A 15,945-nucleotide genomic window follows, 5' to 3' on the forward strand; every position below is an offset into this window, starting at 1 on the left:
GCAGACTTAGTAAATAGTTTGACAGTGTTGAGGGAATTATTTGTTTAGCAGAGTGATGGCGTTTGGGAAAAAACTGTTCTTGTGTCTAGTTGTTCTGGTGTGCAGTAGTTCAATGCAAATAAATTAATCTGCTATTATGCTTATGGTAAATCCTAAGGCTTGGATGGGAATTATTACTGTATATCACTTTACTCTCCTTAAAAATGCTTTGTCGAAGGCTGGGAAAATGTTAAAAATGCTAATTCAGAGAAGCGTAACATAAATTACAGGTAGTTTTTTGAGTAACAACCATTCATTCAGCAACAAGTTATACAATACAATACAATAGCAGAGTTGGAAGGGACCTTGGAGGTCTTCTAATCCAACCCCCTGCCTAGGCAGGAAACCCTATACCGTTTCAGACACATGGCTATCCAATCTCTTCTTAAAGACTTCCAGTGTTGGGGCATTCACAACTTCTGGAGGCAAGCTGTTCCACTGATTAATTGTTCTAACTTGCAGGAAATTTCTCCTCAGTTCTAAGTTGCTTCTCTCCTTGATTAGTTTCCACCCATTGCTTCTAGTTCTGCACTCAGGTGCCTTGGAGAATAGCTTGACTCCCTCTTCTTTATGGCAACCCCTGAGATATTGAAAGACTGCTATCATGATAGTGTTGAATGAGGAGACTTCAAGGCTAGTCTTGCAGCCATTGCAGTGTCCTCATCATGATCATGTGTTTGTGATTGGGTGCTTTGCAACTGGCTCACAATTCCCCTGGTCATGTGAACACCATTTGCAACCTTCACTGCCAACTGCTGACAAACAAAGATCATTGAGAACCAGCAGTGAGTCAGCAGTTACATGACACTGTACTTTATGACTGCTTCGCTTAGCAACAGAGTTCCAAGTCCCAATTATTGTTGTTAATTGAGGACTACCTGTAACGCAGATAAGGGACAAAGCCAACAAGCCATTTAAGGTTCAAGGTTCAAGGTTCATTTTATTTATATGCCGCCCTATTCCCGGCGGGACTCAGGGCGGCGCACAAACCCAAAGGAGGGGAAGGGAAACACAAGAACTACAACAAAAAGTACAGGGAATTCAAAACAACCAACAGCCACACCATTCGAGAGGGGAAGGGAACTCATCGACCCCAGGCCTGCCGACACAGCCAGGTTTTAACGGCTTTTCGGAAGGCCTGGAGAGAGGTGAGGGTCCGAATCTCTGCGGGGAGCTCGTTCCAAAGGGCCGGAGTCACCACAGAGAAGGCCCTCCCCCGGGTAGTAGCCAGATGACATTGGCTAGTAGACGGAACCCAGAGGAGGCCCACTCTGTGTGATCTAATGGGTCTTTGGGAGGTAATTGGCAGCAGGCGGTCTCTCAAGTACCGCCTGCTGCTCAAGTATATTAATACTGTATTTCATACATCAGAATTATAGAACTCTTCTGGGTATGAACAGGTATACCAAGTCCTAGCATTATATTTTACTTAGGAGAAATGGAGTAATTATTACTGCTATGTGATTTTTCTGGCCCAGAATTATGAGCTCCATTTAGGATTTAATAAAGGAGAACAAAAAGTGGGAGGTGAGAATAAAAGAGGAGTAGGGGTTTATGGGGGTGGGGTTTTTTATTGTTGGTATACAGAGATATTATTTTTGTAAGTCACCTTGAGCCACTGAGAGTGAGTGGGTGGCTATATAAATTTTCTAAAATAGATAAATAAAGGTAAAGGTTCCCCTTGGACATATGTGCTAGTCGTTCCTGACTTTAGCGGGTGGTGCTCAGCTCTGTTTCAAAGCCGAAGAGTCATATGGCTAGCATGACTAAATGCCGAAGGTGCGTGGAACGCTGTTACATTCCCACCAAAGATGGTCCCTATTTTTTCTACTTGCATTTTTACATGCTTTTGAACTGCTAGGTTGGCAGAAGCTGGGACAAGTAACGGGGGCTCATTCAATTACACAGCGCGAGGGATTTGAACCGCCAAACTGTCGACCTTTCTGATGGACAAGGTCAGCATCTTAGCCACTGAGTCACCATGTCCCTTAAAATAGAGAAATAAAAAGCTGTAATTGTATTCGTTAGGTTTTATAGCCTAACTTTGACTTCTGTGATTTCTGCCCATCCTGTACAATTGGGCCGCGTGCTCCAGGCCCCATCTATTAAATAAGGTCATCTCATGAAACTAGAAAACAGATCTTTCCTTTCAAAGCACTTGCCCTTGGGAACATTGCCCCAAGATTTATCTGGCCTCCACACTGTCTGTGTTCAAAACAGATCTTAAAAGTGACACTATCTGCCAGCTTTTGGGTTAAGATTGGGCTGCTACTCTTGCGGGCTGCATTATTTTTAGAATGATTGATTAGGATTTTTCCTTTATGCCTCTGGTTTTATTTGTATTTGTATTTATGATTTTATAATTGTGTGCGGCCCAGAGTCATGATGGAGTTGGGCAGCCTTATTAAACAAATAAACATTAAAAATTAATAAAGATTCTGCTGACCTTCAAGGCCATTCCCCTATGCCCTCTACAACTACAGAGATCTATAATTGCTAAGTGACTTCAGTGCCAACTCTGCTCATTTCCACAGAATCATAAGCACTGCAGATATTAGCACATCTCTACAATAAAACCACCTGTCCCATTTGAAGGCCTTTGCTTGTTCCATTAGCTATCAACAGGTAGTCCTCGACTTACACCAGTTCATTTAGTGACTGCTCAAAGTTACGACAGCACTAAAAAAAGTGACTTATGGTCATTGCAGCCTCCCCATGGCCACGTGATCAAAATTCAGATACTTGGCAACTGACTCATTTTTATGACAGCTGCAGTGCCCCGGGGTCATGCGATCACCTTTTGTGACTTTCTGACAAGCAAAGTCAATGGGGAAGCCAGATTCATTTTACAACCGTTTTACTGCAGTGATTCACTTAACAACTGTGGCAAGAAAGGTCATAAAATGGGGCAAAATTCACTTAGCAACTGTTTCGCTTAGCAACATAAATGTTGGGCTCAATTGCAGTTGTAAGTTGAGGACTACCTATAGTTCCACTAGTTAATGGTTCATACAGTCAGGTGTCTGATCTATTAATTTCCTGACATCTAGCTTGAACCTCCTTTATTGTAATTTTAACCCACTGATTCCAGTCCTGCTTTCAGAAGTAACTGAGACTAATCCTGCACTTTCCCCTGGGTAACAGCACTTCAGGTATCTGAAGACTGCTATCTCCCCTCAGTCATCCTTTTCTGGAGGCTAAACATGCCAATATTCTTTAATGCTTCCTCACAGATGTTAGTTTCCATGTCTATCACCAATTTGCTCCAATATTTCATTGTCCTTTTTGGACAGGATTGGCCAAAGCTGGACACTAAACTCCAAATGGGACTGGTCAGAAGAACATTGGTGGAACAATTCTTCTCATGATGAGGACTCTATTCTCCTGCTAATGTATTTCCAAGAGTGCTTTTAAAAGTTTCATTGTATTGCTGGCTCATGATTAGCTTTTGTCCAAGAAGGACACACTCAGATACCATCCACATATATTGCTGCCAAGCCTGGTCCTTCCTATTCTTGCGACTTTCTTTTCTGCTACCCAGATGCAGAGCTTTACATTTATTTGCATTCAATTCCATTATATTAATTTCAGTCTATTGTTCAAGGTTCTCTAAATAAAAAATTCCAATCCCTCTCTGGTTCATCTGCAGTATTAGATGTCCCTTGTAGTTTTATGTCATCTGCAAATTTGAAACTGTCTTCTCAACTTCTTTGTTGTTGTGGTCTGCCAGCAGCCTGCGGAGCTGGCAGCAGAGTCTGACAGTGAGGAAGTTGGGGAGGAACATGGGCCAGTCCTGAAGTCTGGGGAAGGCTCAGATGAGGGCTCTGCATCAGAGGCAGAGAGTTACGTGCTGCTTCCGGAGCCTCCGATTCGGACATCAGTGAGGCAGAGGAACAGGGAGAGCCTGTTCCCAGTGTGCACATGCACAGAGCTGCCAGAAGGCAAGAACAGTTAAGACAAAAGGGGCAACTTGGGAGTAAGGCTTGGAGATGATTGGCCTCTCCCATAAGACATAAAGGCGGAGCAAAGGCACATGAGCCTTTGCAGGAAGCAATTTTGTTTGTTCTGGTTGGTTTAAATTCTGAAGCTCCGTTTTGACTCGGTGCTCCATGTGGACTTGCAAAGCTAATTGGCAATTAGGTCTTTGGCAGCGTTTCAAGGCAGATAAAGGTGGGTACTCATCAGCCTTATCCCAAAAGACTTTGGCAGACTTTTGTCGGACTCTTTACAAACTATTTGTGACTCATTACGGGCTGTGAATGAACATAATTCACAGCCGTTGAAATAAAAAGAGGGATTTGGGGACTAAGCCTGTGCTTTTTACTGTCTCAGGAAGCCTAGGTCAGAACATTTGTTCAAGTCATTGATAAAAATGTTAAACAGCATGGTGCTCAGGAAAGAGTCCCATAGCATCACATTTGATATATTTTCCTTCAGGCTGAAGTAAAGCCATTAATGAACCTTGCATGGGGCACATTTATTCAACCAAGTATGAGTCTATTTAATGAACATATTATTTAGCTCATATTTTACCATTTTATTGAAACTTTCATAAATAAGCCACTGTGTAATTCCAGACATAGTGGTATTCCCCTAATCTATTAAACTACAGTTAAATAAACACCGTTAATCTGGCATGATTTGTTTTGGCCAAGCCCCTGCTGACTTAGTTAATTGGATAATTATCCAAGTGCTCACAAACATGCTGCTTGATATGCTGTATATTTTATGCTTCCCTTTACGGAGGGCAAATCTAAGTAAGAAACTTCAGCAGAGAGTTCATCACATCATCAAGTTCAGCCTGAGAAAACAGCAATGCTTTGTAGTTTTTACCATAATACCATGTTTCCCCGGTATCAGGCAGGGAAAAGAAGGGTCTTATTTTCTTTTGACCCCTCTTATTTTCGGAGAGGTCTTATTATTTTTCAGTTGCAGGAGGCCCCTTAACCTCAGCCCACGGATCAGCTGATCCAGAGAGGGATGGAAATTCTGTCTCTGTTCACTCTCTTGCCAGCCATAGCGTCACTGGGCCGGCCGCTCTTTTTGTGGCTGCCACTAGGAGAAGGGGCGCAGTAGATAGGGTTCGCGAGAACAGCCTCTGCAAGGCTGTTCCGCGTGGATGGCAGGTGCATGGGGGGGGCATGTTCCCCTCTTCTCCCCCCCAGGAAATGATGGGGACAAGCTGTGCATACATTTAAATATATTAGGGGAGGGATTATTTTCAGGGCATGGCTTATTTATTTATTTATTTATTATGTATTTATTAAAAGCTTTTATATGCCGCCCAATCCCAAAGGACTCCGGGCGGCTTACAAGAAAATATAAAAAAACAAAACAACAATACAATTTAAGACAACAGTCATCCCTCATAATTCATTCTAGTCGTGGCCGGACCTCAACAGTCAGGTCAACAGCCCCAAGCCTGCTGGAACAGCCAAGTTTTTATGGCTTTCCTGAAGGCCATCAGAGTGGGTATGGTCCAGATTTCTGGGGGGAGCTAGTTCCAAAGAGTCGGAGCAGCCACCGAGAAGGCTCTCCTCCGAGGGCCTGCCAGCCGACATTGTTTGGCCGACGGCACCCGAAGGAGGCCCAATCTATGGGATCTTACTGGTCGCTGGGAGGTATGTGTCAGCAGGTGGTCTTGAAGGTATCCTGACCCTAAGCCATGTAGGGCTTTAAAGGTGATAACCAACACCTTGAATTGAATCTGGAGACCAATAGGTAGCCAGTGCAGCTCATGAAGGATAGATGTAACGTGGGTGTACCTCGGCACACCCACTATTATCCGTGCGGCTGCATTCTGAACTAACTGCAGTCTCCGAACGCTTTTCAAGGGTAGCCCCATGTAGAGCGCATTACAATAATCCACCCTCGAGGTGACAAGGGCATGTGTGACCGTTAGAAGCGCATCCCGATCCAAATAGGGCCGCAATTGGTGCACCAGACGAACTTGGCCAAAAGCCCCCCTGGTTACAGCCGACAGATGATGTTCCAATTTCAGCTGCGAATCCAGGAGGACTCCCAAATTGCAAGCCCTCTCTGAGGGGTGTACATTTTCTCCCCCCAGGGTTAAGGATGGACTGTCCAAACCATCCTTCGGGGGCAACATCCAAAACCACTCAGACTTATCAGGATTGAGCACAAGTTTGTTCGCCCCCATCCAGACCCTAACAGCCTCCAGACATCGGCACATCACATCCACCGCTTCATTGAGCTGGCAAGGGGCAGAAAGATATAATTGAGTATCATCAGCATATTGATGATACTTTACCCCATGCTGTCGCATGATCTCACCCAGCGGCTTCATGTAGATGTTAAATAGGAGGGGGGACAGGACTGAACCCTGCGGCACACCACACTCGAGGGGCCTAGTGGTCGACCTCTGCCCCCCGACCAACACCGACTGCGACCTGTCGGAGAGGTAAGAGGAGAACCACCGTAATACGGTGCCTCTCACTTCCACCTCCCCCAGGCGTCGCAGAAGGATGGTCGATGGTATCAAAAGCCGCTGAGAGGTCAAGAAGCACCAGGATAGAGGAATATCCTCTATCCCTGGCCCACCAGAAATCGTCGGTCAGGGCGACCAAAGCAGTTTCCGTGCTGTACCCGGGCCTGAAACCAGACTGAAAGGAGTCTAGATAATCCGTTTCATTCAAGGTCCATCGGAGTTGAAGCTCCACCACCTTCTCAACAACCTTCCCTTAAAAAGGAAGGTTGGAGACGGGACGATAGTTTTTCAAAACAGCTGGGTCCAGGGAAGGCTTCTTGAGGAGGGGTCTCACGACTGCTTCCTTTAATGGTTGCGGGAAAAACCCCTCCTGCAAAGATGCGTTGATAATCATCTGGAGCCAGCCTCGTGTCACCTCTCTGCTGGTCGAAACCAGCCAGGAGGGGCACGGGTCCAATGAACAGGTGGAGGCACTCATTGCTCCCATGGCTTGTCCACTTCCTCAGGGGTGACAAATTCAAACTCATCCCAAAAAATCTGATTAAGACTAGCCTTCGGCATCTCGGCTGGCATTGCCCAAACGGAGTCCAGGTCTGTCCGAATCTGAGTGATTTTATCTGACAGAAACTGAACAAACTCCTCAGTTCTGCCCCGCAAGGGTTCCCCTGCCTCCTCACCTTTCAGGAGGGAGTGGGTCACCCTAAACAGGGCGGTGAGATTCCGCGGACGCAATAAGAGCAGAAAAATGCACACATTTTGCCGCCCATATCGCCACTAGATAAGTCCTAATAAAGGCTCTTAATAGTGATCGATCAGACTCAGAGTTACTAGTCCTCCAACGTCGCTCTAGGCGTCTCTTTTGGCACTTCATCTCCCGGAGTTCCTCGGTAAACCAAAGTGCCCTCCTGGATCCGCTGCCATGGAGAGGCCTCAAAGGGGCAATCCGATCCAATGCTACAGCCGCCGCACTATTTCAGGCAGCGACCAAAGACTCGGCTGGATTGCGGACAAGGGAGTCAGGTATCTCTCCAAGCTCCCTCAGGGTCCATCAGGCGCCTGGGGTGGAACCACTTAATCGGCTCCACCTCCCTGCAATGGGGGGGGGGGGTAGTGTCTGAAGTCAAGCCTCAGCAAGGAGTGATCTGACCATGACAAGGGCAAGGTCTCTATTCCCCTTAAATCAAGATCACGTCTCCACTGCCCCGAGAGAAATACAAGGTCAAGCGTGTGTCCCGCCCTATGAGTCGGACCCTGAACTACCTGGGTCAGGTCCATGGTTCTCATTGAAGCCACGAACTCCTGTGCCCCATCTGAGCATTCACCGAGACATGGCAGATTAAAGTCCCCCAATACCATAAGTCTGGGGAACTTCACCGCCAACCCGGTTACTGCCTCTAGTAGCACAGGCAGGGCTGTCGTGACGCAGCTGGGAGGCAGGTATGTCAACAGCAAGCCCAATTGAACCCTTAGGTCCAACTCTCCAAGAGGAGAGACTCACACCCCACAATCTCTGGGGCAGGGATCCTACGAGGAACTAACGACATTCGGACAATAACTGCTATTCCCCCACTCCTTCACTGGTGTCGTGGTTGGTGGAGCACCTGAAACCCATCTGGGCACATTTCTGAGAGGGGGACACCCCCCTCTTGGCCCAGCCAGGTTTCGGTTATACATGCCAGGTCTGCTTCCTCGTCCAATATTAAATCTCAGACGAGGGGAGCTTTGTTCACAACCGACCTGGCATTTAGCAACAACAACCTGAGTCCAGGGCCCTGTACTCCTCTGACACATGTGCTCAAAAGCCCGATTGGGCTTATTATCTGGGGAGGTCTAATTTTCCGGGAAACAGGGTAAATACATAGTTTCTCTTCCAAACATCCCTACTTCTGTCCAAGTCCTGAGTGATTACCTTGTATGTTAAACAATATAGTGTCAGGCATTTCAGATACTTTATCTAATGAAGGTTGCAAACTCATTCATTATTAAATTGAAGAGATTTGTAAAAGAAAATGGGGAAGGGAGTTGAATGAGAAAATCATTATAAACAAGTATATTGCAAGTCAGAAAACGTTCTATCAATTCCAAGAATCATCAAAGTAGTTAATCAGTGAAAGGGAAACTACTGAAGAAAACTTTGCTTTTGGAACCGGATTTTTTTTTTTTTTTTGCTAAATAGAAAAAAATGCACCACAGATCAAAAGACAACACATTTAAACTATTCATAGAAGACAGTGAGAAATTATTAGTGTCTGCTTTCACTGTACAGATAACTTAGGGGAAATGCCTGTGTTCTTTAGGAACAGACAATCTGAGGCAAAAAGTGACAATAGATGTAGATATTACTGAGAAATAAAAGAGAACATTAAATCATTTCCATGGGGATTTCATCCAATGTTCTTAAAAGCTGATTTCCTTAACACTAGGCTCTCTATCAAACAACTGGAAAGTAGATATGATTTATTTCCTTGTTTATAGAATTTATATAGTACCTCATCTCAATCTGATCACTCTAGGTGACTCATGATACAAAATATAAAACAAGAAATAATTAAACAACATTACACCAAAACACTATAGTCTGGCTGCATAACAATAGAATTATAACTCAATTAAAAGACACCTATTTAACTCCACAAAGCCTAAGGAAAAACCAGGGTTTTTTGGGGGGAAGTTTAGCACAGTTGGGACTGTACAGATTCCAGAGGAATGCTATTCCATAGGCCAGGTGCTACAACAGAGAAGGCATGGTTCCTGGGTTCCACTAGATGGCACTGCTTTTGAGAAGAGACCTAGAGCAAGTCTGCAAACAGAGTGGCCCTGTGCCATATAAGGTTTTATAGGTTACTAGTACTGTACCTTAAATAGCATCCAGAATTTACTGTCTGGGAGACTCTTACCTCATCCAGAGTCAAAAATAGAAAATGCCATTTAAAAAAAAAACATGTAGAAGTGATCTAGAAAGCTGTAGAGTGATTAGCTCAACACCTGTTCCAGACAAAATTAATAAGATGATCTAAAATGTTGTTAGAAACAAAATTACCAGGCAAGAGAGGAATCATGTTGGGGAAAAAAATAACCTGGGTTCTATAAGGCAAGTCACATCTTAGCAATATTTTGTAATTCTTTGTAAATGCCAATATAGATAGGGTTTATCATTGTTTAGTTAGGTTTTTAAAAGACTTATTGTTGAGAAGAAGACTGCACAACAACTTCACAGAATCCTGGATGAAATGGATGATCTAGAGCAGTGTTTCTCAACCTTGGCGACTTTAAGTCCTGTGGACTTCAACTCCCAGAATCCCCCAGCTAGCACAGCTGGCTGGGGAATTCTGGGAGTTGAAGTCCACAGGACTTAAAGTTGCCAAGGTTGAGAAACACTGATCTAGAGACTTTTCAATCTGGTTTCAGGCCTGAGTGGGGGGCAAAAACAACAATGGTTGCTCTTTTAACATGATCTCTAGTGAGAGTGGGATGGGGTGGCTCACTTAATCCTCACTCTGTTTGACCTCTCAGCGGCTTTCAATACCACTGACTATAGGATCCTTCTGGACCAATTCAGTGAATAGGGAGTGGGTGGCACTGAGCTGGGCTGGTTTTCTTCCTTTCCCTGGGGTTGAATCCATTCAGTGGTGATGGGGGATAGAAAGTTCCCATCCTCAGCACCTGCTATGGGGGTGTCACAGGGTTTGGTACTCTCTCCTCTCCTGTTTAACATCTACATGAAGTTGCTAGGTGAGCTCATCTGTTGCCATGGGACAAGGTACACTTACTGATGCTCAATTATACATCTTTTCTCCTGGAGGGTTATGCAATGCTGCGGGTGATTTATCTTGTGGCTGGAGGCTATGAGAGTCTGGATGGGGAATAACAAGCTTTAGCTGAACCCTGTCAAGATTGAATGCCTATGGATTTTTGGAGCCTACTGATTTGTGGACAATACCATCATTGGTATACGATTGAAACTTTTAAATATATTACGGGGGTGTGAATAAGGAAGGTAGTATTTTCAATATTAAGCAAAAATCCAGAGAGGAGGGAAAGTCAAACTGATGTTAGAAAGTATTACTTCACAGAAAGAGTAGAGGAAACTTAGCACCAAGTTCCAGTGGAGGTAGTGGGTCAATTATCAGTAACTGAGTCTAGGCATCCTTGGGATAAACACATGTCCATCATCCAGCAAAAAATTTAAACAATAAATAACAATCAAAAAAAGTAATTAATTAATTAAAAAGAAAACAACAAAAAGCTCAAAGGGAAAATTTGCTGGACCATTAGGTCTTTTTTCTACTGTCAGTTCTGTTTCTATGCTGCTATGGTATGTGTTGTGGCCCAGCAGGAGCCGTTGGAACTGCCACCAGACTCCGACAGCGAGTGGCCCTATGAGTCGGCTCTGGAGGATGTGGAGGACCCTGGACAGGGTTCTGACTCCAAGCAGGGCACAGAGAGGCTGGTTGGCTTACTAGGAGGTGCCTGAGCCTTGGACCAGTGGAGAGGAGACAAGGGAGTGTGATCCTGACGTCAGCAGTGAGTTGTTCCTGGATGCCCAGCACCGGAGAGCTAATAGGCGTAAGGAACAGTTGCGCAGTTACAGGAGGTAATTGCACTCAGCTGCTGGTAATTAGGCTCCTGTCCAGACTATAAAAGGAATGCTTGTGCACACGCCCCTTTTGCAGAAGTCAACGCATTAACCAATGTTGGAGAACAGGATTGTGAGCTTGGCAGGCTGGATTGCTGCCACGGCTTATCTGTGTTGGATTGCTGCCCGGACTTGTCTGTGCTGGTTTGCTGCCAAGGACTTGTCTGTCTGTTAATAAATTCCGTAAAGTATCTTTGACTCGGAGTGTGTTGGTGTGGGACGAGGGGGGTCAGAACAGTGTGAGATGGGGTTGCACTGCCCTAGATAGACCCAGTGCATATCTTGGAGGTCCTCCTAGATTCCTGCTTGTGTAGGTGGTCATCTTAGACTTTTCACAGCTTTGTGTTATGTGCCAATTATTCCCCCCTCCTCAATTTTGTGGCTCTATTCCTGGTAATTCACAACCTGGTCAGCTTTTGGCTGCACTGCTATAATACACTCTCCATGGAGCTTCCCTTCAAAAGTATCTGGAACCTTCAACTGGTGCAGAATGCTGCAGCACCTTGAAGTGGCACACATTATACACTTCTGCTCCTCAACTTGCATTGGCTGTCACTTTGCTTCCATGTCCAACTCATGGGGCTGGTTTTGACTTTTGACCCTTCATGGCATGGGGACAGGTTATTTGAGGGACCACCTTTTCCCAGTTACAAATGTCCATCTCATCAGATCTGGCAGAAGAGGTATGCTATGAAGCAGTTATATCTGGCAGAATCCAGAAAAGGGACCTTTTCTGTTGTAACACTTGCTCTATAGATCATCTTCCTTCCCAAGGTGACCCATTTCCTACTGTCTTTTTGGAAGTCCCTCAAAACGTGGCTGTGTTAACAGGTCTCAGGGTCTCCAGAGAAGGTTGGTCTCCTGAAGTAGCTTCTTTATTCTTAATATCTAACACTCTTACTGTAGCCTTTTAAACAATAACAAGCTTTGAATGGCATTCTCTTTGAATATTATTTTATTGTACACTGCCCAGAGTGAGATAGCCGGCCATATGGATATGATTTATAAATAAATAGAATTTCAAAAATTGACCTTGGAATATAACTATTGCAAAGGGGTGAGCAAGGAGAAAGTACATTTGGTGATAGCACCAAATTATTTAAGATGATTAAAACAAAGTTAAGGAAATCAAAAGTACCTCACCATGCTGGATAATGGTTGCAAATACAGTTCAGTTAAACCAAGCTGAAATTTGGGGCCAGTTTCATTAATCCAAATTCCACCACTAAATAATGGCTAATATAAAAGAGATCATGATATTTAGTGGACTGCTTGATGTGAAAGAAAAATATAATTAAGCATATAATTAAGTATGGTTATATTGTAAGCAGATATTAAACCGATTATGAAACTAAGGGTTCAGTATAGATAGAAAAAAGTTTGTCAAACTGATTTGTTTAAGTATAGAATTTATCACAAAGTATAGCAAGCTTCACTAATCTGAACAGCATTGAAGGGATTATGGAAACTTCATGTAGAATAAAACTATCAATACTTGTAATGGTTACATATTCAGTATATATGCATTACTTACAGTGCCTGAGGCAGAATGCCCCTTAATGCCTTATGTTGGGGAGAATAAACAGCAAAATGCTACTGCGTCTGTGTCTTCCTATGGAATTCTCATTAGCATGTGCTTGTTTACATATGAACAAGACTTTGAACTGGACTTTTGGCCTGATTTAGATGGCTGTTTTGGATTCTAATTCTGTATTTGTTCTCCCTCAGGGACATAGATGTGAACATTAAATAATGTACAATTATGTAATGCCCTTAGCAATAGGTCCTTGGTTCTTATTTTGTTCACACACTGACCATCGGAACAAAAGATGTCATTAAAAGAGACATCATAACTTTCTCACTCTTCTAGTATCTAGGGCAGTGTTTCTCAACCATGGCAATTTGAAGATGTCTGGACTTCAACTCCCAGAATTCCCCAGCCAGCTGGCTGGGGAATTCTGGGAGTTGAAGTCCAGACATCTTCAAGTTGCCACGGTTGAGAAACACTGATCTAGTGGGAGGTTTTGGGAGACTGAATCTTGTCCCAAAGATGCTTTATCAAGAGGTAACTGGAATTTCTGGTGGTTTTTTTGAAGAAGCTTCATCCAAGAAGCTTCTTCAGCTCTGAGAGTTGTGGGCTAAAGAAGCTTCTTGGGTAAGAAGTGAAAAAACACCTTTGGGACAACCATGACCCAGATAACTGAGAATCTCCAAAGACAGAATCTTGCAAATGCTAGCTATAGAAAAACAAATATGTAATTAAAATTCAAATGTAACCAACTACAGGTAGCCCACGATTAACTACCATTCATTGAGTGACCATTCAAAGTTACAATGGCACTGAAAAAAAATGACTTATGATCAGTCCTCACATTTAAAATCTTTGCTGCATCCCCACAGTCACGTGATCAGAATTCGGTCATTTGGCAACTGGCGTATATTTACAATAGCTGTAACATCCCAGGGTCAGGTGATCCTCATTTGTGACCTTCCCAGCCAGCTTCTGACAAGCCAAGTAAACGAGGGAGGCCGGATTTGCTTAATGACCATATGATTTACTAAATAACTGCAGTGATTTTCTTAACAACCGTGGCAAAATGATCATAAATTGGGACACGACTCGCTTAACAACTGCCTTGCTTAGCAACAGAAATTTTTGGCCCAACTGTGGTCGAGGACTACCTGTAACAAGTTAGAGTCAAGTCCTAAGATACTATGAATATTTGAAACAGAACTGACTCAAACTGATAATCATTATTTGAAAGAGCACTAAATCAACTGTCGATGCTCCAATATACCCAAATCTTAATTATACTTCCCCCCCTCCTAAAAAGCCTAAAGTTTATTTCATTTTTAGACCTCTCCTGAACACAAGCATCATGTATATCAAGGGGGAGGGGGAAAGGACTCAGGGAACACCACTTGACCAACAAGAAAAGCAATTAAACTGAACAGAACAAATCATATTTAAATGAAGATATATACTCACACTATATGGGCAAGGTCAAGGGGCTTCTCTGGCTGTTCCGGATATACAGGGTGAGGAGGATCTCTAGTGGGTACACAACCAAGAGATTTACTAATGGCATGGCTCAGCTTCTTGGCAGGCGATTTCTGTTTTTTTTTTTAGAAAGAATTAAACATAGAGACTAGTATTAACACAGCAGATCAATCTGTGCAGCACACTAGATAAGAGCTGCAATTGAACCTCAAAAGAAACAACTCTCAGTGCTCAAGCCACAGCCTTGGAGACCCACCTGGGTTCCCTAGAAGAGGTCCATGGCTCATGCTCTCTCCTCAACATTTCACTGCCTTGTGAATACTGTACTGCATATGTAGAAGGAGAATTTATATTCCAGTGATTACTTTGCAGGCTGAGCAGAAGATTACTCTCCCTCTCTCCTCTCTTATTTATCATATCCAAACCTGCTTACCAATACCTTGCTCTAGAGCAGATGTGTGAAACACACGAATCTGAATTCGGCTGGTGGTAGGCCCAGAGTTGTCCTGCGGGGCTGCCCCGGAGATAGCGAGGGACCATCCCAGCCATGCCCACCCAATCAGCCGTGATGATCAGGCCACACACCCCACATCCCCACCCCCGAGGGCAAACAAAATCCTGATACGGCCCACAGTGGGATTGAGTTTGACACCCTTGTTCTAGAGTCTTTCTTGAGAAATGGGACATTAGAACATGGCTGGGAGGGATTTATTTATTATTTATTTTAATTGGTTTACATGGCTGCCCATCTCACAACTTTGGCAACTCTGGGCAGCAAACATACTTAAAAAATTAGAAAAACAGTAACAACAAATATGCATATAGTGGCAGCTGAGGACAACAGTAGTCACAATCACAGCACTTGTGTCACAGGCCTCATTAATCTCCTGACACCCACATCTCGGAATACAGACACATTTTTAAAGATTTCCAGATCTCAGGGGTCTGGTGTTCCGGAAGTCACGAAAGAGGATGATTATTTTGGACAGCAGGTGGTAGTGTAGTATTTCCAGCAAGGTTAATAACGCTGGCAAATTCTCTTCTGTTAATGGACAGAAACCAGCCTGCCTTTCTGTCTGATCTTCTGCCATTCAGGATATTCAGCCCCTCTATTTTGCAAACAAGATAAATTATTTTCAAAGACTAATATGGAGATGTAGTGAGCTCTTTTAATTTTGAAGAGTGGAACATAATCAGGAAAGCCAATATTTTGTTTCCACAGATTCTTCTTAGCAACGTAATTAAGAAGTGAGTCCCCCCTCCCCCGACTGAAAAAGTACTTTCTGGGAAAAAGGAGAAACCACAAATGCATGCAATGACACATGGACTCATTATACAAGATGTGTGTTAAACCATCTTTTTAAAAAAAATAGAGTTATTGTTGTCACAGTGTGAAAGTTCATTGAGTTCACCAAGTATAAATCTACAGTAAGGTAAAGGTAAACGTTCTCCTTGCACATATGTGCTAATTGTTCCCGACTCTAGGGGGCAGTGCTCATCTCCATTTCAAAGCCGAAGAGCCAGCGCTGACTGAAGATGTCTCCGTGGTCATGTGGCTGGCATGACCAAACGGTGAAGGTGCATAGAACACTGTTACCTTCCCACCGAAGGTGGTTCCTATTTTTCTACTTGCATTTTTACGTGCTTTTGAACTGCTAGGTTGTCAGAAGCTGGGACAAGTAACGGGAGCTCACTCCATTACACGGGCTAGGGATTTGAACTGCCAAACTGGCGACCTTTCTGATCAACAAGCTCAATATCTTAGTTACTGAGCCACTTGCTGATCTACAGTACTGTACTCAATTCTAAGACAATGTTTAG

General features: G+C 43.8%; 1 protein-coding gene across 3 annotated transcripts in view; it reads right to left on the minus strand.

The window, feature by feature from the left end:
- The window catches only part of DTNB (dystrobrevin beta), a 133,368-nt gene that overhangs the window by 79,870 nt on the left and 37,553 nt on the right, over window positions 1-15,945 (minus strand). For all 3 annotated transcript variants that reach the window (XM_087717396.1, XM_087717395.1, XM_087717398.1), the window contains exon 9: window positions 14,113-14,237. In XM_087717396.1, coding sequence (XP_087573522.1) covers window positions 14,113-14,237 — 125 coding nt within the window. The remainder of the gene's footprint in view (window positions 1-14,112; window positions 14,238-15,945) is intronic.

This window comes from Thamnophis sirtalis, unplaced genomic scaffold, assembly GCF_051295495.1.
Source record: "Thamnophis sirtalis isolate CommonGarterSnake01/CBP01778 unplaced genomic scaffold, rThaSir2_p1.2 scaffold_6, whole genome shotgun sequence".
Classification (NCBI taxonomy): Eukaryota; Metazoa; Chordata; class Lepidosauria; order Squamata; family Natricidae; genus Thamnophis; species Thamnophis sirtalis.